Source organism: Cucurbita maxima, unplaced genomic scaffold, assembly GCF_002738345.1.
Source record: "Cucurbita maxima cultivar Rimu unplaced genomic scaffold, Cmax_1.0 Cma_Scf00026, whole genome shotgun sequence".
In the NCBI taxonomy this organism is placed as follows: Eukaryota; Viridiplantae; Streptophyta; class Magnoliopsida; order Cucurbitales; family Cucurbitaceae; genus Cucurbita; species Cucurbita maxima.
In genome coordinates this window covers 2,637,736-2,659,990 of record NW_019272042.1, presented here as the reverse complement: position 1 = coordinate 2,659,990, position 22,255 = coordinate 2,637,736, and the positions used below count along the sequence as shown (strand labels likewise).

Here is a 22,255-nt window from a genome sequence, read left to right as displayed (position 1 = left end):
GAAAAAAGTTTAATAAAACAATATAACTAAAAATTAACTAAAAAAAATGTTACTTGGACAAACAAAAAAAAAAAAAAAAAAAAAAAATTGGATCGAATACAATTTACAACCATGTTTAAATTGGGTTGGATAGTCTTTCTTTAAATTTTTTTAAAAAAAATGTATATTCATTTACAATACATATTTTATTAACCATTAAAATTAATAATTAAAATTTTACAAAAACTTAAATATTAACTATTCATAAGTCACAATATATTAATTTTAATTTTTATGGTTCGAATTACAGATCATCTAGGATGGAATTGAATCAAATTTTTTATTTTAAAAAAAACTTTGACAAAAAAAAATCCAAATTATTTAGTAATATGAACACTATGTTTTGTGGGGGAGAAGAGAAAGGATGTTCTTCAAAAGGGAATATTCACAAAAAAAAGTAAACAAAACTTATTTCAATTTCTTCTTAGACACCAAAGAAATTTTTGGCTAGACAGATAATCTTTTATGGATTAGATGGTTAGAAATCTATTTGAGTATAAGCTTTCATGTTTTGTGCTCCCTCAATCTTTCCCTCGAACACTCCTGAGGTTTATAGAGTCATCGAACAGTCTTTCCTTAATCGAGGTTTAACTCCTTCTCAGACGTTTTTGGACATTTAAGTCACTTTTGATTTTATCTTTGAGAATTACAACTTCTTTATTAGATATTTAATGATTTTATTGATATAGACAGACTAAATTAAAGGTAGAGTTCTTATACTATATTCAGAATTACAAATCTATATACTAATAAGATATTATCATTTTGAACCTAAGATTCAGAAGCTCATAGAAGAGGTAGATGAGAAAGAGAATAACTAAAACTTCTCGATCCATTCACAAAATAAAAGATCAAATCGACTCAAAAATACAAAATCAGATCAGCGAAGACGAACCTGATAGCGATTTTCGCAGCAATCAGCAGCAGAGGATGCAGAAACAGTAAAAAGGCCCAAGCAGAATCAAATTCGAAGAATAATCGGTAAGTAAATCTTCCTTCTCAACTCGAAATCACAGGCGCGATTTCTTCGCTTCCTCCGATCATAAACAGAACTAGATCGAATCAACTTAGGACTAATCGGAAATCCAAAATTGTACTCTGAAAACACAACACCTAACATTACGAATCCGCGCCTAGAATAGCTTTCCGGTAGACTCCGACGGAGAAAGACGGCGGCCGGGCGGAAAAGGAAAGTGATTAAATATAAAGATATATATGGCTAAAACGGCGCAACAGAAAACGAGAGAGAGAGGGAGAAAGAGATAGGTTTTGTAAGAGAGTATTGGAATTTGAGCCATAAATGACGTGTCCGATTTGCAGGCGTTGCCTTCTTTTTAATCAACCTAATTAGGTATGAATATTATTTTATTTTTCTTTATAAATAAAACTAACTCATTTTTTCTTTTCTTTTTTTAGAGGAGAATGAAACATTCTGATAAGAATATGAAAACTATCTCTAGTAGACACATTTCAAAATTGTGAGTTGACAACAATACGTACATAGTCAAAGTGGACAATATTTGCTAACAGTAGACTTGTGTTATTACAAATTGTATCAGATAAACATTGGACGGTGTGCCAGCAAGAACATTGGTCCCTAACGAGGTTGGATTGTAAGATTACACGTCAGTTGGAGAAGGGAACAAAACATTCCTTATAAGGATAGACATGTTTTAAAACTATTAAGCTAACGATGATACGTATTGGGTCAAAATGGAGAGCGGTAGGTTTGGGCGGTTACATTTTATTAGCCATTCCTACTGACGGCAGGAAATTAATATTTTACAATTTATAAACGATTTAAAAATTTTATTTTATCATATTTTAACCATTTAACAAATTAAATTTGAGTTGATAGTTTTAATAATAAAAGCCACAGAAAATCATAATAAAAATATACATAATTAATTAGAAGTTTAAAAAATATAAAATAATTAAGCACAATTATCGAGACTAAGAACTAAATTTAATAATTAAGAACTAAAATTGGAATCTTAAAAAGTGTAATTCTTGAAAACGTGTCTATCATAGGTAACTCTAGTGCCCCTATAAAACCCCTAATGATCCTAACTTTTTTGAGTTTACATTCCCACAAATATATTAATTTTATTTTTATAAAACAATAAATGTTAAATTAATAAATAATTCTTAAAATTTAAATTTTCAAAATATAACTTTTAAAAAATATCACATGAATTTTAAAGGTAATTAATTATAAAAATTAATTAATATTTTTATTTTTATTAATTTGGCCATGAATTATATCTAAATTTTAGAATTTTTCAATCAAACCTTTTGGATTTTGCCACGTCACCCTCTCCCCTTCTTACACAATGAATGAAATTTTATGACGTGGCCTCCACCCTTAACCTATCACAACCGTTCATTTTTGTTCGCTACCTCGTGGGACCTACTCATCCTCCCTTTTTTATTTTTATAAAAATTAGTGATTTTTTTTTAAAAATATATTTTGATGAGAGGTATTTAAATTATTTGAATGATGAATTTATTTGGAGTTCAGTTGAATTAATATTTGATAAATGGAATTAATTATATATATGTATATTTATTTTATTTTATAAATATTTTTTATTATTTATCCTCCATCACTCTTTAAAATAATTTTTTTATATATAATTTTTGTTTGAAATAAATGACTTCAATCCAAACCAATTTAATCCAACAAATTTATTGTCGTACATTGACTATTGATGGAAAGTTGTTTGGGTTAAAAATTTTTACCATTAAACAACTGGGTTGAGTTTAAAAAATATCTAAACTCGACCCAACTCAACCCACAAACATCCTTAATTTTGGCTGAATATATATATACAGTGTAAAATAACATTAAGATCCACGTGTAATTAACATTTTTATATTTTTCTAAATATAAAATTAAAATTTGGAGAGATTTACTACACGATAAACTTAGAGCGCATTTGGTAATATTTTTGTTTCTTCTTTCGTCCTTTTAACACAGAAAACCGCTTTTCATCGGTTTTTTGTTTCTTTTTCAAAAAAACATAACCATGTTTGGTATGATTGAAATTTTAAAAGGTAAGATGTAAATTTTTTATATGAAAATTCTTTCTAAAATTTTAAAGTAATATATATTTTTATAAATATAAATAATTCATTTATTTATTTATTGAAATAAAATTATAAATAAATAAATAAATAAATAAAATTTATTTTGTTGGATTAAATTTTAAAGTATATAAAAAATAACAAATTAGAAAAAAAAAACAGTAATATTACTAAAGTGCCCTGAGACGCTTTTAATAAACTTATTAAACATGGTAATATTTTTATTCATTCGGAAATTTTTTTATTGTGGACCACACTCGTATAGGACGCGCGTTACGGAAGCGGTGTATTACACGCTTCCTTCATTTTATACCGTCATCTACGTGCAATGATCCACTGCAACCATTCCTACCATTACCAGTAAGATGAAGCTTTTAACGGACAAGTCAGGCCGTTGGATGATTTGAATAGAAAGCTCCAGTGGGATCGATCACAGAGGATTCTGATCTTTCTATTACGAAAGTTTTTATTTTTTTTTTAATAATAAGTTTTGTTTGGACAAATATGGTGACGTGTAGTAGCGGCAGCTTTCTTCCTCTGTCCTCCAAGAAAACCAAATTACCCTGTAAATAAAAGGAAAATGTAGGGGTAAAAGCGTCCAATTGAAATTAACAGATCAATATATGTATATGAAGGGCTGAGAAAGCAACTGAAAGTTAAACCCTGACTATCGAGTTCTGTGTGAGATCTGCGAAAGAGAAAGAAGGAGAGATTTTCGTCTCCGAGGGAGAAAAATTTTCAGGCGGGAAGAGGCGGAAAGCTGGAGTCGTATCCTCTGTTGTGGATTGTGTATTGAGATAATCTTGTGGCGGGTTTGGTTTTGTTGATTTTTGGAGGCGTTTTTTTCGAATCTGCTTTTTGTTTTTCCTCCGCCATGAGGATCCGGAAGAACGCGAAGTTATCGCCACTGTTGTTTTCGGCTGTGGAGTGCGTTCCGCAGATTCTTCAGACACACGTTTGTCAGTTGAACCAGTCGCCATGGGATGTGATTCCTCTCGAGCAACACGCCGCGCACCAGGTTTTAATTAGTTGAGTTGAAGAAATGGAGAAATTTCTTTTATCTCTAATCTTTTGAATCTGTAATCTGTTTCTTTTGTGTAGATCTGTTTTTCTCTTCCTTCTCCTTTCACTTCCCTCTCTCTTTAGGGTTCTTTGTTTCCCCTTCCATTTTAGGGTTCATCCGAAACCCTAAAAATTATCCTCGTTCTTCTCGTGATTAGGTTAATGATTCTTACTCACCTTCTGCTCTATTTCTCGATGTTTCGTGTTCTCACAGCTCGAGGAGGTCGAAGATAGCTTCTACGAAAATGCTAGTTTAGGCGGTTCTATCGGAGCCGTCGAGAGGTGAGTTTATTTGTTTCTGTGACCTCTGCTGTTTGTTGTTATTGATTTGCGTTATTTATGATTCTTTCCGTTGCGTAAATAGACGCGGTTGAGTGAACAAGTAAATGCTCATACGATAATCCGAAATAATTTCCTCGAAGCGAAAAGGTCTGGTAGTGTGATTGTTATCGTCTGTCTGTGCGTGCCTTTTTGTGGATTCGAAATTGCGTTTGGAATTTATTTTTGCATATGTATATACGAATCACAGCGTTGCGTCGATGATGGAGGGATCAGCGAAGTTATCGAATAATAATATTGTAATTACCAACGAGAGTGAAGTAATGGCAGACAAGGATGGGGATTATTGTGAAGATTTGGATGAAAATGGAGATGAATTCGAGAAATTAGTCGATAGCAGTTTGAAACAATTTCAGGAGGAAGATTATTCTTCGTTTAGTTTCGACCGCCGTCACAACCACCGCCGTTCACATCTTAGGTCTAGCGAGAATAATTATTATTCTACTCCCAATAATTCCTCGATTTCAAAGAAATCCGCCGCCGGATGTACCGTCTCGCGGCGGATGCGGCAGCCAAAGGCTTCGAAGAAGGCGGTTAGTGCGTCGACGGGATCGAATCCGTACGAGTTTTATTATTATTCTGGATTCGGACCGCTGTGGGGGAAGAAACGACGGGAGAGAGGAGGGGAAGACGGTGGGAAATCGAGCGAAAATAGGGCGGGAATTCGGAGTAATGCGACGGTGCCGTCGCCGTCGCCGTCACCTTCGGAAATGGACGGCGAGGAATTGGATTATGTCGAAGAGGACGACGACGATGAGGAGGAGGAGAAGGACGGCGACGGCGGGAAGAAGCGGATGAGGAAGCCGGTGAAAGCGCGGTCGTTGAAGTCGCTGATGTGAAAGAAGAAACTGGATTTGGATTTGAATTTGGAATTTGGAATTTGGAATTTGGAATTTGGAATTGGGATTTTGGGTTTAGGTTTTGGTGGTGGGAAATAATTATCCGGGAAAACTTTTAGCTGAGGGTTTTTTTTTTTTTTTTTTTTTTTCTTGGTCTTTCCAAACAATTGTTTGTTAGGGTTGAAGGAATTTCTTTTTTTTTTCTTTTTTTCTTTTTGTATGTAATATATTGTTATATTATTATTATTATTATTATTATTATGAATTTGAATATTGCTATTCTCTGCGTAATGCACGATGATGCTGTCTGTGTTGTGGCTTTGCGTGGCGGGGTGGGTGAGTTTAGTTTAGCTCATGAACGTGGACAGCAGGAGATTTAATAGGGTGTGTTTTAGGGAGACCGAGACATTGTGTTTTGTCAATTAAATGGGTAGTTCGGTAATTTTGTTTATACGTTTTTTATTTTTATTTTGTGAAGTTTGGGTTGCTTTTTTTTTTTTTTGGGCTTGTGGTAATAGGTGACGTGGCAAGTGGTGTTTATTTCTCATATATGAATATTAATAATGGGCCTTTACTTAGGTTTAGGAATGTCCATTTAACTCGTAGAATCGAGGCCCATAGATACCTGTCTCATGAGAATCTCTATTTAACGAGGAATAGACTATTAGTTAAATGGATTAGTGACAAGAGTATGTCTATACTTAGTAAGTAAATTAGTAAATATACATTTTTTTTTTAAGGGTTGAATATTAGGTTGCAATATTAAATTTTTTATTTTTAAAAATTAGGTTGAATATTATATTATATTTTTTTCTATGAATTAAGATTGAATTTGTTAAGATTTTTAATAGATTGAAAATTGGAGACATGGACAGATAGGCTTCCTTGTTCCTTTGTTCCTGTGCCACGTGAGGATATCTTTTCTTGGGTTTATTAGTAACGGGTTAGATTACAAGTTTCCTATCTAAATTTATATATTTGTTAGACTTAAATTATATCTCATTTTAATTTTAAACAAGTTTTTTAAAATTTTGATTACGCCTATGATACAAAATTCATAAGTCCCAGAGTCAACAATAATTCTGGGAGATTCGTTGGAGACCACGAAAATAAATAGATTTTTTTTTATAAAAAAATGAAGTAATTATTTAGTGATATTTTTTAGAAAATAAGGTAGTGTTAACGTCAGTTTGTTTGGGGTGATGTGCATTAAGTCAACTAGAAGCTTAATTAATCAAATACATGGTTTCAGAAAATGGTATAAAAATTGCCCATTTAAATAAATGATTTATAGAGCTATCATAGTCTTGGTAAGATCTAATATTGTATATAAATATTTTAATTAATTAATTATTTATTTATTTATATATATATATATATATATATATATATAAGGGAGAATTTAGGAGCACGTGTCCCAAAAGGACATATATTGTAATTTGAACTTAAATCTCAAATAATAATAATAATTAAAAAAGGCTAACTTTTATCGTAATTTGAACTTTTAGAAATTTTAATTCTACCATTAATATTTTTAGAGGAAAACGATTGGTACTTATTTTAAAATATTCTTAAAAAAAATTAAATTTTAAACAAACATGTTGTATTAATATTTTTAATTTTTAAAAATATTTTTTTTATGAAAATATATTTTTACTGTATAGATTTAAATGGTTTATATTCTTCTCTACTTTAATATATGATTCATTATTTTTCTCACATTTTTTTTAAAAAAATGGTTGTGGTTTGTTAAATTAAAAATAAATGGCGGAAAAAGTATTAAGTTATTCGTCACAATCATAAAAAACTTGACTTACTGGATCACTAGTCCATAACGATCAAAGTCGAATCGTGAACCTATTAATGAAGCGAATTCAATGAAGCAACAACTGGTACCATAGAGAAGCGGCCATAAACTGGAGAGTCTTGACCAATTTGAAAGATCATTTGATGTAGTTGAAATAACTGAAGTTTGGGTTGTTCGATCAAGTAAGGGAAACTCGATGGAATTCATAACTGTCTCAATGTTTTTTTTAATTGTCTGAATATTCAAAAACTAACATCATTCCAATGCAACTTTTCGCCATGCATAAACTAAACCGACAATTAGAATGGTGACCCAGTTTAAGCTTTCCTTTATGCCATCAGAGCATTGAGAATGTTACAAGTGGTTGGTTGATCTGGATAGGAGATTCATAATTCAGGAGTCTAACTTCTTCTACACGAACTAGTGGATGAAATGGACAGACCCAAAACGGTTCAAGAAGAACTTTCTTGCATGATGAAATGATATTTTTTTCTCCTTTCATTTATACCTCTAATGTCTAAGTATGTCTAAATATAATTAATACAAATGCTTAGATTTGGGTTCGGGCCAATCTAACTCAATTTGACAAAGTCGAACTCAAATGACCACAATAAAGACACGAAACATTAATTTATATTCATCAATACTTATCATTCAACAAATGTCTCTTGTTTGTGATTTATGAATCTCGAACCTTTTTATGTGTCAATTAATCAAACACATCACAATTATAAGATTTAGGATTTAAGGTTTATGAAATTATAAGCCGAGCAAATTGAATTTAATTAAAAAAAAATGGAGTGAATAAAATTTAATAACATTTATTTTATCTGCCCAATTGAATAAATTATTGTCCTTTTTGCAAAATATCAACAAAGCTTAATTGCTAACCTTAAAAAAGGCAATAATTATTATTAGAAGGAATTTATGAGAATTAATTTCATGCAATACAACAAATTTACAAATAAAATAGGAAAATATTAGAGAAAAATAATAATATACATTCATAATGGTTCAATTAAACTTACCCTACGCCATTGTCTAAGCTTCTCGATCCAACTCGGATATTGCTTTTTTTGAAATCTCAAACTTACTTCAAAACATTATAAAATCGGTTGAGCGTGTGAGGTAGTATAAATAACGGCAGTATACCATTAGCCTCAAGCCTCCCTTGAAGCTTATGGAGCTCTCAAATAGTCTCTCCTTAATCGATGCTCGATTCCTTGGCTAAGTTTAAGGCATGATCTGATGCCCTCGAACAAAGTATACCCTTTGTTTGACACTTTAGTCACCTTTGACTACACGTTCAAGGCTCATAATTCTTTGTTTGATATTTAAGGATTCTATTCACACAGCTAAATTTAGGGGTTCACTAAATTAAAGAACGTGGGACTCACTCCCATTAATCTCGGTATTAAAAATTTATTAATTTAATTGAAATTATTTTAAAATTTTATATTAAGATTATGAAATTCGTTTTAAATTTTTATAAAATTGTTAAAATAAAATGATTGTAATATAAAGATTCAAACCAAAATTTGAAGACACACAACGCGTGAACATCACGAGCGCGTGGACATCAAAGACATTGGTCGTGATCCCAGTCAATTTTCGAGCTCACAAGTCTAAAACGCCCAAAAAAAAAATTAAGAAAAAGCAAAAACCAGAGCTCTCTCAGTCCAAAATCAAAGCCTCCATTGATGAGAGAAATTGCCCAAAAAGCAACCAAAAGGAGCGCCCGCGCCCCGCTTCATCCTTCAGCGTTCTACGATGCGCGAATAACCCAAAATTTCTTTTACTTCATCGCTTAGATTCCTGCTTCCCCTTTTCCCCCATAATCGTATGATCCTGTAGGAGCACAACTATTCAAAGGGAAAGTTTAATTAAAAAAAGGGTACAATCCATCTTGAAGATGGCTTCGAATTCGATTCTTTACACTCTTCATAGTCCGATTCTATGTCTTTTCGTGTTCTTCTCGAGTTTCTTCTGCCACTGTCATTCCTTAGACGATTTTGTTCCTCACAATACGTTCACAGTTTCTAGCCTTACGTACCCTGATTCCCAGTTGCAGCCATTTCAACTACGATATTTTAGAGGTGCGTGTTTTGATTTTTGAAACCTATTCTGGATTTTGATGCGATTCTCTACTGTTTGTTAATTGATCGATTGCGTTATTAATTCAAGAACTTCAGCGATTTGTAGAACTTGTAGTTCTTTGTTTACTTGTTATATGCTAGTCAAGTAGTTTCCCCTGATTTTATCTTTACTTTTGTGTATTTAAGCTGTGATTTGATCACTGAATAGACTATTGTTCGTGGGTCGATATTAGAATTTTGAATTGAGTTATAATTTCATTAGGCTCATGATTTTCTTTGGAGTTCTGTTGAATTTGTTATGAACAGGTTCTGTTTGATGCATAAATCGCTGTTGAGTTTAATGTAATTCTGAATTTGAGCTAATTTCTGTCTGAAAATTATGCGATTTTTAATTATCAATCTTCACAGTATATAATGATAGAGTTTCAAATTTGGATACAATGATCAAAAGGACTCAGGAATGGATTTTCAAGCCATATTTAATTGGGGTTTTCTGTCTTGGAATTAGGGTTTTGTTTGTGGAAAGGTTTCATTTATTCATGTGTTTTACTTTTAGATCTTAAGCATCGAGGAGTTTAAGGAATTTAGTCTGTTGTTTGGGATAAGTTTGCAAAATTTCTACTCATAAGTGTTTTTTAAGGTTGTAATTTTGTTGTTTTTGTTCCTTGTTCCAGTTGAGTTGCCGCCATGGTTCTCATCATTATCAATTTCATTGAACTCAGATGTAAATCTTGTAAGTACTCAACCAAGTTTGAAACTAGAACTACTTAAACTTTGATATCTGATGGTTCTCCTGTGACTTCAAGTGGCTTGTGTTGATTTTTTATGCTACATTTCCTCTGAAAATGTTATAGTCATTACAATTGCAATCTCTGTTAGTCTCTCGGTTTCCGTGGTTATTACCATGTGCATTGTTTTCAGGACATTACAAAGGCAAGAAAGATTCCGAAGCGTGCTTTGCCTATTATTTGCTTCAGAGAAGGCAGTCCTCCGTTGCCGGAAGCTTCGAACACTTCCATAATAGATTCAGGTTGTTTGAGTTAGCTACAGGCTTCATATAGTTGTTCTAGTTTGTCTGTGTGAGATCTCACATTGGTTAGGGAGGAGAACAAAACATTCCTTATAAGGGTGTGGAAACCTTTCCATAACATACGCGTTTTAAAAACCTTGAGGGAAAAATCGAAAGGGAAAGTCCAAAGAGGACAATATCTGCTAGCAGTGTGCTTGGACGGTTACAAATGGTATCAGAACCAAACACGGGGCGATGTGCTAACAAGGAGGCTGAGCTCCGAAGGGGGATGGGCACGAGGTGATGTGTCAGCAAGGATGTTGCACCCCAAAGGGATGAATTTGGGAGGTCCCACATCAATTGGAGAAGAGAACGAGTGCCAGTGAGGACGCTGGGCCCTGAAGGGGGGTGGATTGTGAAATCCTACGTAAGTTAGGGAGGAGAACAAAACATTCTTTATAAGAGTGTGAAAACCTCTCCCTAGTAGACGCGTTTTAAAAAACTATGAGGAGAAGCTTGAGAGGGAAAACCCAAAGAGGACAATATCTGCAGTGGTGGGCTTGAGCTATTATAAATGGTATTAGAGCCAGACACCGAGCGATGGGCGAACGAGGAGGCTAAGCCCTGAAGGAGATGGACACAAGGTGATGTGCCAACAAGAACGGTGGCCCCCGAAGGGGGTGGATTGTGAGAACCCGCATCGGTTGGGAAGGAGAACGAAACATTCTTTATAAGGGTGTGGAAACCTCTCCCTGCAAACGCGTTTTATAAATCTTGAGGAAAAACCCAAAGAGAACAATGTTGGAATGATACGTTTCACTTCTCTGATATCTAGACAGTGTTTTAAATGACTTTATTTAAGTGACGGTTAGAAGTTCTCTCCTGCAACAGGGTTAGCTCCTTTGACGAACATTTCAATTGAGGGAATCCAAGGCCATCAAAATCTGGAACAATGCTATCCCATGCAGCGATATATCGAAGTAAAGTTGACAAATGAGCAGGTACATCGAGAATCATTTTCTTTTTCGATTAAAGATTTAGAGTACTTCTTATGGAAACGAAAAGCTCGAGAGTATAATTCAAATACCATGTTATATCCTCATGTTTTGTTTTGGCTTCTTTTACAAGATCTTTCTTCTAATATCTATTTTGAAACTCCCTGATATGAGCCATTGCTCTTCTTAGTTCTTTTTTTATTGTTGGCGGGTGACATTGATATCGTTTATTTAGTTGTTCAGATATCTCCAGGAGTCTGGTATTTTGGTCTTTTCAATGGCGTCGGGTCTTCAAGAACACAATCGAAAATGGTACGTATATGTGCATATGCATGCTTGCCAATTGCAAAATGGTACATGTACTTATCTCCTTGCATTGCAGATAGTCCGAGGGCCTTCGTATTCTTTCAGTGCCAACGTTACAGTGGAAGGATGTTCATCCTCCACAATGTTCGGGCGATATTGCAATCAAACAGTCGATCCGCTCTCATGTTCTTTATCCGATGGTCGTAACATAGCTGAAAATGTTTTAGAAGCTATGTCCTATAACAGAACAGTCGAAAGTTTGCTTGTGTGCGGGAGTACATTTAAAACATTTTGTCTTCGAGACGGTGAACTGAAAACGTACCACTTGGATATGGAGGGTGTGGCAGAAGAGCTGACCATTTCAGCAACAAATGTGAGTCTCAACTTAGCAAAGTCAGATAGCTCTAGTAATGTCAGTGGTGTTAGTTTGATGGGTTTCGCTCGTCTTGGTGCAATTCCTTCAGTTGTCCTGCATGATTATTCGAGTAACTTAACAACTGGCCCTTTGGTTATCCGTTCTCCAAAAGTCGGCCGATGGTATATCTCCATAGCTCCTCTTGATCTTTTGAAAGAACTTCGAACCGCCAACGATGTGAGTGTTTGTTATTCCATGGAATCATATGTGCTGCAGTGTCCCTATGGAAAGACTGGACCTAATTGTACATGGAACAGATACGTCCTCCAGGTAAGATACGTTCTGCAATGCCCCTTAGGTTTGATCTAAGCTCGATCTTGTACCTGTCCAAATAAACGGCAATAGTATGAATACACAAGCTGTAGAATATGGGTTCTAAATGCATTTGCGTTTCTGCAGGCAATCGTTGGAAGAGGTTCATCTCCTTTCGAATCATATTTTATGCCGATCAAAGAACAGTACTTCGAAGGGCCGAACTTTTCTGTCGAACCCCTTCTAAGCAACACGTCAAATCATGGACAAGAGAAGTATGCTTGGACGTATTTTACTTTAGACGTTCCTCGTGGCTCGGCTGGAGCAAATATTCACTTTCAATTATCAGCTACTGAGACAATGGAGTATGAAGTCTATGCTAGATTTGGTGGATTACCGTCTCTTGATAACTGGGATTACTGCTATAAAAACCAAACCAGCAACAGTGGTGGCTCAACATTCCTTTCCCTCTACAATTCAAGTGCTGTAAAGATAGATTTCTATATTTTATATGCCAGTGAAGGAACTTGGGTTTTCGGATTAAGGCATCCAGTCAACAGAAGTTTGTCCGAAGATCGGACTATTATGTCGGTCACGCTTGAGCGATGCCCGAACAAATGCTCGTCCCATGGAAGATGTGAATATGCTTTTGATGCTAGTGGAGCCACAACGTTTAGGTGTGCTTTATTGACCCTTGCATTGCATACTTTCGTGCTTTGATATTTTAACTCTCCGATTCACTAGCTCGGTAAACTGAGTATCGTTATTGTTTTCTTCCAGCTTTTGTTCCTGTGACAGAAATCATGGAGGGTTTGATTGCAGCGTTGAGATAGTAGACCATAAAGGTAAAAATTACTTTAAGCTTCCAAGACGTGTTTTAAAACCTTGAGGGTAGCCCCGGAAGGGAAAGCCCAAAGAGGACAATATCAGCTAGCAGTGAGTTTGGGCTGTTACAAATGGTATCAGAGCCAGACACCAGGCGGTGTGCTAGTAAGAACGCTGGCCCCAAGAGGGGTGGATTGTGAGATCCCACATCGGTTGTAGAGGGGAACGAAGTATTATAAGGGTGTGAAAACCTCTCCCTAGCGCACAAGTTTTAAAATTTTGGGGGGGAAGTTGGAAGGAAAAGCGGACAATATCTGTTAGCGGTGGACTTGGACTGTTATACAAATTCTCAGGTCTCATACTCTGTTTCATTATCTCGAAATTCATGTAGGGCATGTGCAACAATCAATTGCTCTCATCGCGTCGAATGCTGCTGCCATCTTTCCTGCCTTTTGGGCTCTTCGACAAAAGGCAAATCTGATGACAATTTTCTTGTTCCTCGAATTCCAGAAAGTAATTCTTTTTCCAACCCATAAAGATTGTTCTTGCAGGCTCTAGCAGAGTGGGTGCTGTTTACCTCAAGTGGGATTTCAAGTGCTTTATATCATGCTTGTGATGTAGGAACTTGGTGTCCATTGTCATTCAATGTATTACAGGTACAAGTTTTTCCTTATTGCTTATCAGTCTTTGCCTATTAAGCATATCATAACATTTTACACCACGAGTTCGCCCTGCATTTTTCACAAAAGACCTCGAAACCAATCTAATGAATTGGTAAAACTGTCTCCCCGTCGTATTTAGACTGATGACCTGATAACTTTCAGTTTATGGACTTCTGGATGTCTTTCATGGCTGTCGTTAGCACTTTCGTGTACCTAGCCACAATCGAAGAAGTTTATAAAAGGGCGATACATACCGTTGTTGCAATCCTAACTGCTCTCATGGCTATAACCAAGGCGACACGGTAACTAAAATGCCACATATAGCCTTTTAGATGAAAAGAGTAATCCGTTATGGTGACCGAATTTTGAACATCTGCAGGACTTCCAATATTGCTATTGTGCTAGCAATTGGTACACTGGGTCTTCTTGTTGGATGGCTGATTGAGTTATCGACGAAGTATAGGTCGTTCTCCCTACCTATGCGAATTTCTTTGAATGTGCTTCACAGGTGAGAATCTTCTCATAAATGTTTTCAAAATCCAAGTTAAGTCTTAGAAAACTAAAAGAATAATTGTGGCATTATTTTCAACTATGTTCTTAAAGCACGTAAATCGGCCTTTAGAAGCGATTTGAAATATGAAAAGGTGGCCTCTGAAAATCAGGGTGCCACCCTTTTGGTCTTCAGAAACTTATTCATTTAGGTGCAGATGGGAATCTATCAAAGCATGGGGGCACAAGCTTTTGAAGACTCTATACAGAAGATATCGATGGGGATTTATGATTGCAGGTTTCACAGCATTGGCTATGGCTGCCATAAGCTGGAATTTGGAAACTTCTGAAACCTACTGGATTTGGCATAGGTACCACAAAACAGCCCTTCTCTATCTTTCCCTCTCTCTTTGTCTCTCTAAGTTTCGATTCTTCGATTGTTGACAGCGTTTGGCACTTGACTATCTACATGTCGTCATTCCTCTTCCTCTGTTCAAAAGAAGCAAGAGTTTTAGACCGTGACAATTCGATTGTTCCGAATGGTGAAAACGAAAGAGGTTCTAACATAAATTATGAATTGGCTAGGCAGAATTCGTTGCCTAGAAGTGTATAGAAAGAAAGAGGCAATTTTGCGAGTTTCAGCCGATTTGAGACTTACCAAACAAACATAGCTTATCAATTATTTACTGTAAATTATTGTCCACAGGTTTGGGTTTTCTTCTGTGATATTCTTTCTTCTTTTGGGAGGACATGAATTGTGAATATGCATAACTTAGATTAGATAGAATGATCACTTGTTTTGGGTTCAGTGAGAAGTACATTGGAACCAAAAATAACAGGCTTGAGTTCATGCCTAGTATATCTATTATGATCCTTATTAAACAAATTTTATACCAGAGCTTTGGTCACCAAATTTGGATAACTGATGTCTATCCTGTTTGAGGTAGCTCCTGTTGGGGGAAAAACCAATAAACTCGAAATGATCGGTTGGGTCGTTTGGTTTGCTTCGATTAGATTTTAGTTCGTTTCAGTCAGTAAGGTTGGCTCAGCTTTTGAAATTTTGGTTTTAGTGTTGGTTTCTTTCACTGAAATATTGGTTTTGTGACTAACTAAAACGTACCGGTTTACATCCTTGTAGCGAGTTGAAGTATTGCCATGGCCTGAGTATTTTTTGTATGCTTCTCATTCCTCATCTCTGCATCTGTTGTTGAGCCTACAATCGTGAAGCTTTAGTTAAAGGGATATTTTAAAGTCAAGATCAACAAAATAACTTCAACATGAATGGATATTTGAACTATAGCTTACCACCATATTCAGCTGGTCTAACAACATGGACTCCTGCTTCCTTTGCTCACTCAAGCATGAACTGCAGCCATTTTAGAAGACTGAATCATTCACAATAACAAGAAAGGAGTTTGGTTCGTTGTTGTTTTTTTATGGCGGTGATTCCAACTATAAAATGTTAGGTATCACAACTTTCCACTATGGTATGATATTGTCCATTTTGAACCTAAGCTCTTATGATTTTACTTTTAATTTCCCTAAAAAGCCTCGTACCAATGGAGAGGTATTCCTTGCTTATAAACTCATGATCAATCCCTTAATCAGCCAATGTGGGACTCTCCCAATATTTCTCAACAATCCTCCCCTCGAACAAAGTACATCGTAGAGCCTCCCCGAGGCCTATTGAGTCCTCGAACAAAGTACATCGTAGAGCCTCCCCGAGGCCTATTGAGTCCTCGAACAACCTCTCTTTAATCAAGGCTCGACTCTTTTGGAACCCTTGAACAAAGTACACCATTCGTTCGACACCTAAGTCAAGGGTATGACTCTAATACAATGTTAGGAATCACGACTCTCTACAATGGTATGATACTGTCCACTTTGAGCATAAGTTCTCATAACTTTACTTTTGGTTTCCCCAAAATCCTCATTTCAATGGAGATGTATTCCTTATAAACTCATGATCAACCCCTTAATTAGCCGATGTGGAACTCCTCTCCTAACAATTCTCAACATGAAATATTTTGTTTCAATACTTAAAAGATTGTATACAAAATCCATTTAGACTTACAGATGAGATGAACAGGTATTGACGTCAAGGGCCGACCCTCAAAATGGATTATGGTTCATGTCCATCCAAGATTTGGCATTCATTCGGGCTCAATATCTATGTTGGACGCTATGGACTTGTAATCTTTCTTCATCGTGTTGAGTAATAATCCTAACATTGCATAGAGATCTGAAGACTGTGGATGGGATCTATCACTTGATACAAACAAATGGTTATAACCAGCAATCTCTATCCAACTAAAGCCTGGGACTTTTGGTTCACAACTATCCTTCATCAGTTTGCGCATTCTCGCCACATCTGACCATCTTCCTTCAGAAGCATATATATTCGACATTAGAGAACAATTCACTGGTTTATATGGATCTGATGCAAACTCCATTGCCCATTTTGCTAATCTCAAATGCCCATGAGTTCTACATGCTCGAATAAACGACCTGAAAGCATCTGGTCCCGCTTTCTCCGACACTGATTTCAAAAGCTTAAAAGCCTCGTCTAGACTACCCGCTCGACCGAGAAGGTCGATCAAGCAAGTTAAATGCTCTGAATCAGGAACAATTTGGTACTCATTAGTCATTAAGTTGAAGTAGTGAAGCCCCATGTTTGCATATCCCCCATGACTACAGGCAGAAAGAACACCAAGAAATGCAATTTTGTCTGGTCTAATGCCCTGAGATAACATCTTATCAAATAACTCAACAGCATCTTTCTCAACCCCACAAAATGCAAGTCCACATATAATTGATGTCCGGGAAACCAAATCTGGTTCTGCAATTAATCTAAAGCATCGTAAAGCTGAGGAAATGGCACCACACTTCGAATACGCATTTATCAAACCATTATTAACAGACAAAAATGCTTCAAAACCAAGTTTTATCAAGCAAGAATGAACCTGGATCAGCTCAGAAGCCCCAGAAGTAAAGCCACATGAACTTAGCACACTAGCAAAAGTTAATTCATCAGGGTAATAATCTTCCTCAAGCATTCTCCTCAAAAGTTTCACCGCCTCTTTCCCATGTTCTTGCTGCCCATACCCAACAATCATAGTGGTCCAAGACACAGAATTTCGAATTGGCATTTCATCAAACACTTTGCGAGCATCATATAAATGATTGTTTTTGGCATACATATTGACAAGTGAACTTGCTACTAGAATATCTAAATCAAATGAGTGTTTTATAAGATGAACATGGAGCTGCATACCCAATTCCCCTGATCCTTTATACTTGCACGAACTTAGCAGGCTGCTGAATGTAAAATCGTCACCTGTAAAGCCTTCCAACTGCATCAAGAAAAAGATTTCAATCGCTTCTTCGGCCAAACAATTAAACACATAACAGTACAACATCACATTCCACAAAACCAGATCCTTATACAGAACGCTGCTAAAAGCCAATCTCGCATCTTCATATAACCCACATTTCGCATAAAAATCAACCACTGCACTCCCCACAAAACAATCCAAATCAAACCCAAATTTGATCACAAAACCATGCAATTGCTTGCCACTTCCAACATCATTCATCACATCACAAGAACGAAACAATCCATTAAACGTGACACCATCTGGGTCTACCATCTCCATCAACATATTCTTAAAACAAGAGAGATTCGAACGCTCCCTCATCTTAAACTCACCTCCATACCCGCAATCAACAACCCCACAAATCACCGTGTTCCACGACACAACATTTCTCCTACGCATTTCATCAAACAAGTTCCATGCACGACCCAGATCCCTGCATTTAACATAAATCTTCAATAGTTTATTCTGTACAGACAGTTCATTAGCCAATCCCAACTTTATGACGAGGCTATGCAATTGGGTACCTCGAGGAATGGAATTCACATCAGCAGCGGCTTTCAGGACGTTGAAAGAAAAGGAATGGACCAGACGAGAACACCCAAAGTGGGTCGATGGCCAAATCAACATCAATGAAAATGATCTGAGACGGCCAAATCAGCCGATGTTAACGGTGGCGTAGAAACGGCAGCCGGAGGAAGAATGGCGGTTCGAAATGGACGGTGACATCAACCGAAGAACATTGCTGGGCCTGCAGAATTTTTTATTTTTTTTTGTTAATCGTTAATGTACGGTGCGGATTAATGGCAAAAAATAAGTTTTAAATTAATTACTACAAATATTGTGGGGCCCAAACAAATATTTTTTGGGTTAAATTATACCAAATATTACTAAAATTTGAAAAACTTTAATTTAATATTTTTTAAAATTTGAAATTATGCTAAAATATATTTTAAGAGTTTTTTTTTTTAATTAAAAAAACAAAGATAAATAGATAGCTTATTTTAAAAATTATTTCAACTATATAAAATATTAAAATTGTTGTTACCACTTATTCAACGTTATTAAATAATGCGTACGGATAGTATTAATGAAGTTGATAATAACCCGACAAAAAAATTGACTGTTCAAAGGTTGAAAAATGTGTTTAACCCTTTTAGTAAAAACATGAAAATAAACGTAACCCTAAAATGGGTGGAATATAGTTGTTTTTAAATTGATTTGTGTAATAACGAGCAATTTTTGGCCTAGTAAGTTCTTATGTGCTAAGTTAGGTATGAACGAGCAAGTTGTATATTTTAGTTTTAAGATGAAAATGAAGACGAGATTAAAGTAGGGTTTAAACCGAAGTTTGTTTGCTTGTTTTTAGGGATAGAATGGTACCTCTAGATTGTACCAAACAACCTTCTCTCTCAATGGTCGTCCTAAATCATAGAGAACAAATATAAAGCAATCACCCACAAAAAAGAAAACGAAGAGAAAAGAAAACATTACGACAACGACAACGTTTGACATTTCAAGAAGAAACGAAGACACGAAGAGAAAAGAAAAGAAAACCGAACCCCACGAGTAAACATAGGGACCAAACAAGAAAATGAAGCTTCAAAAGAAGCAATGGCGAGCGGCATGGCAAGATTCGATGGCATCGATGCCATGGACAGCGTCGTGCTCCACCATGCGCCGACGGTGCTGATTGAATCGAGTGAGGATTATCGACTGGTGGGGTCATACGACGATGCAAGATATGTTTGTTGGATTGAGTCGAGAAAGCTTTGGAGAATTGCTGGCCCTATTGCCTTTAATATTTTGTGTAATTATGGAATGAACTCATTCACCAGCATCTTTGTTGGCCATATTGGCGATTTGGAGCTCTCTGCCACTGCCATTTCCTTGAACGTCATTTCTAATTTCTCATTCGGGTTCTTGGTTAGTACCTCTTTTCTTGTTTTTGAGCACGAGAACGAAATTTTTTTATTCATATTTGAACTAGGTAAGAATTTCTAGGATAGGAATGAAATCGTTACAAATTTTAAACTACTGAGACCACGGAGTTGGACTATTGACAATTGTTTCTTTTTTTCCCGTATAGCTCGGGATGGGGAGCGCCCTCGAGACGCTATGTGGGCAGGCATACGGCGCGGGTCAATTGAACATGTTAGGAGTCTACATGCAACGTTCATGGATAATTCTTTTAGGCACATGCGTCATTCTACTTCCACTCTACATTTACGCTACTCCAATCCTCGAGCTCCTCGGCCAAGAGCCTAAAATCGCGAACATGGCGGGGAAATTCTCGATCCAAATAATCCCACAAATGTTCTCTTTGGCCATCAACTTTCCGACGCAGAAATTTCTACAAGCTCAGAGTCGAGTTGGGATATTGGCGTGGATTGGGTTCGGGGCGCTGTTAGCCCACGTCGGACTTTTGGTTTTGTTCATCAAAGTGTTCGATTGGGGTATCGCCGGAGCTGCGGTGGCGTACGACGTGTCGGCATGGGGAATCTCCATTGCTCAGGTGGTTTATATTCTTGGGTGGTGTAGTGAATGCTGGAAGGGCTTCTCATGGCTGGCTTTCAGGGACTTATGGGACTTTATGAAGCTTTCACTTGCTTCGGCGATTATGCTTTGCTTGGAGATTTGGTATTTTATGACCATTATTGTCCTTACTGGCCACCTTGATGATCCCATTATTGCTGTTGGTTCGCTCTCAATTTGGTAATTTACACCCTTTTACACCCTCTTAGACCGGTAAAATTACTATTTTGGTCCTTAAACTTTAAAATATTAACAGTAGAGATATTCATTTAACTCCTGAAGTCAGGGCTTTCTAAAGACCTACACAAACGTAGTAGGTAATTTCTGAAGAGTAATTTCTCCATAATTAGCTAAACAGGGTCAGAGACGGAAAATTCCAATACTTGTGTATTCCCTATAGACAGCCCACCTCAATCCTTATAAAAATAAATAAAAATTTTGCAGAGATAAAAATTGAAATAGTAAACAGGAATGGAAACATAAAAGACATTTTTGTCCCTGTCCCCGCCCGTCCCGCTCATGAAATACTTATATTTTTCAATATTGATGAACATGTCCTTATAAATGAGAATGAGAGATAAAAATTGAAATAGGAGGCAGAAAAGACATTTTCGTCCCCGTCCCCGCTTGCGAAATTGAACAGGTTCTTATAATCTTATTTCAGCATGAATCTAAATGGATGGGAAGGCATGTTGTTTATAGGGATCAATGCAGCCGTAAGGTTAGAACATCAAAAACCCTACAAAAAAATTCTCCTTTCCCGAGTTCTTCCTTCATATTCTTTTTCTCTCTTTTGTTTAGTGTTCGTGTATCGAACGAGCTCGGATTAGGGCATCCGAGGGCAGCAAAGTACTCTGTCATCGTGACTGTCGTCGAGTCGCTCTGCATCGGGCTTTGTTTCGCAGCGCTTATCTTGGCAACGAAAGACTATTTCGCAATCATATTTACAGATAGCAAGGAGATGCAAGAGGCAGTTTCTAACTTGGCCTTCCTTTTATGTATAACAATGGTGCTCAACAGTGTTCAACCAGTGATATCAGGTAAGAACATTGAATTTGGAGCAAAAATGGCAAGAAAAATTTGTTCTAAATTAGGGTTTTGATTATGTTTTTGCAGGCGTAGCTGTTGGAGGAGGTTGGCAAGCTTTAGTGGCTTACATTAACTTGTTTTGTTATTACGTTGTTGGCCTTCCTTTTGGCTTTCTTCTTGGCTACAAAACAAGTTTAGGCGTCGAGGTAAGCATTTCGATCCATGTTAGAACGGTTCAATTCATCAGATAGTCTTTTATAACTTAAGATTCACAAGACGACTCGATATTTGATGCTCGAGCTTGCATAACCTAATTATTTACGAATGTAAACCTAGGTCGATAAAATTTATATATGAATTCAAACGTAGGCCGTTATACGAATTTTTGCTGCTTCCTGATAACGAGTGTTTTAAACTCGTGTACAGAACCTCCTTTTGAATCTACTAATGCATAACCTAATTATCTACGACTTTGTTTATCTCGTGGACTATAAGTTCGTGTTATAATGTAAACCTAGGTCGATAAAATTTATTTGTTATACGAATTTTTGCTGCTTTTTGATCTCGAGTGTTATAAACTCGTGAACAAAACCTCTTTTTGATTTAACATTGCAGGGCATATGGATTGGTATGATATGTGGGACATTCTTGCAGACAATAATTCTTCTGTTTATTGTTTATAAGACCAATTGGAACAAGGAGGTGAGTTTGTCTACCTATTTTTTTCAAATTATGTTCTTTTTGTAGCATTAAAAAAAATTATATCTAAATAAAATATTATAAAATTTTCTGAACTTTCAATTTTATGTCTAATAGATCTCTAAATTTAATATATATATAAAATTTAACTTTTTTTTAACGAAAATTACGAATTTATTATAGATAAATTTAAAAAATACTATTTAGCATAAGAATAAAATTTTAATTTTAATGATAAAAATATATTAATTGACAGGTGGAGGAGACAACAGAAAGAATGAGGAGGTGGATGGGGAAGGACGCAGTGCCCTCTAATCCCACATAAAGATTGAAAGGGCCATTTAATTTCAATGTTTTTTTTTTTTTTTTTTTTTTTTTTTTTTTTTTTTTTTTTTT

At 35.9% G+C, this 22,255-nt stretch overlaps 4 protein-coding genes across 8 annotated transcripts; 3 read left to right on the top strand and 1 right to left on the bottom strand.

Annotated features, from left to right (window-relative positions):
• The first annotated feature begins 3,796 nt into the window (after positions 1-3,796).
• Positions 3,797-5,510, top strand: LOC111499298. The gene is made up of 3 exons (XM_023150857.1): positions 3,797-4,144; positions 4,403-4,470; positions 4,718-5,510. The coding sequence occupies exons 1-3, from the start codon at positions 4,001-4,003 to the stop codon at positions 5,364-5,366; spliced, it is 861 nt and encodes a 286-aa protein (XP_023006625.1). The 5' UTR covers positions 3,797-4,000; the 3' UTR covers positions 5,367-5,510.
• Positions 5,511-8,815: 3,305 nt separating this feature from the next.
• Positions 8,816-15,111, top strand: LOC111499215. Its single transcript, XM_023150740.1, has 14 exons — positions 8,816-9,269; positions 9,944-10,002; positions 10,191-10,299; positions 11,170-11,279; positions 11,517-11,585; positions 11,656-12,264; positions 12,394-12,923; positions 13,027-13,091; positions 13,463-13,542; positions 13,623-13,727; positions 13,896-14,035; positions 14,113-14,241; positions 14,441-14,593; positions 14,670-15,111. The coding sequence occupies exons 1-14, from the start codon at positions 9,086-9,088 to the stop codon at positions 14,833-14,835; spliced, it is 2,508 nt and encodes an 835-aa protein (XP_023006508.1). The 5' UTR covers positions 8,816-9,085; the 3' UTR covers positions 14,836-15,111.
• On the bottom strand, positions 14,627-18,373 carry LOC111499233 (pentatricopeptide repeat-containing protein At2g46050, mitochondrial). 5 transcript variants are annotated; one of them, XR_002720912.1, is made up of 5 exons: positions 18,124-18,251; positions 16,297-18,032; positions 15,528-15,588; positions 15,343-15,435; positions 14,627-14,711 (listed from the first exon to the last, which is right to left on the bottom strand). XR_002720912.1 is itself a non-coding variant. In XM_023150770.1 (1 exon), the coding sequence occupies exon 1, from the start codon at positions 18,224-18,226 to the stop codon at positions 16,376-16,378; it is 1,851 nt and encodes a 616-aa protein (XP_023006538.1). In that variant the 5' UTR covers positions 18,227-18,373; the 3' UTR covers positions 16,241-16,375. The 5 variants fall into 5 exon arrangements, 1 of the variants encoding a protein (XP_023006538.1); XR_002720910.1 differs by having other exon boundaries at positions 15,343-15,449; positions 16,297-18,373; XR_002720909.1 differs by having other exon boundaries at positions 16,297-18,373.
• A 721-nt stretch (positions 18,374-19,094) lies between these two features.
• LOC111498894 (protein DETOXIFICATION 34) lies at positions 19,095-22,184 on the top strand. Its single transcript, XM_023150248.1, has 7 exons — positions 19,095-19,522; positions 19,686-20,311; positions 20,796-20,852; positions 20,933-21,171; positions 21,248-21,366; positions 21,776-21,862; positions 22,116-22,184. The coding sequence occupies exons 1-7, from the start codon at positions 19,211-19,213 to the stop codon at positions 22,182-22,184; spliced, it is 1,509 nt and encodes a 502-aa protein (XP_023006016.1). The 5' UTR covers positions 19,095-19,210.
• Positions 22,185-22,255: the final 71 nt, after the last annotated feature.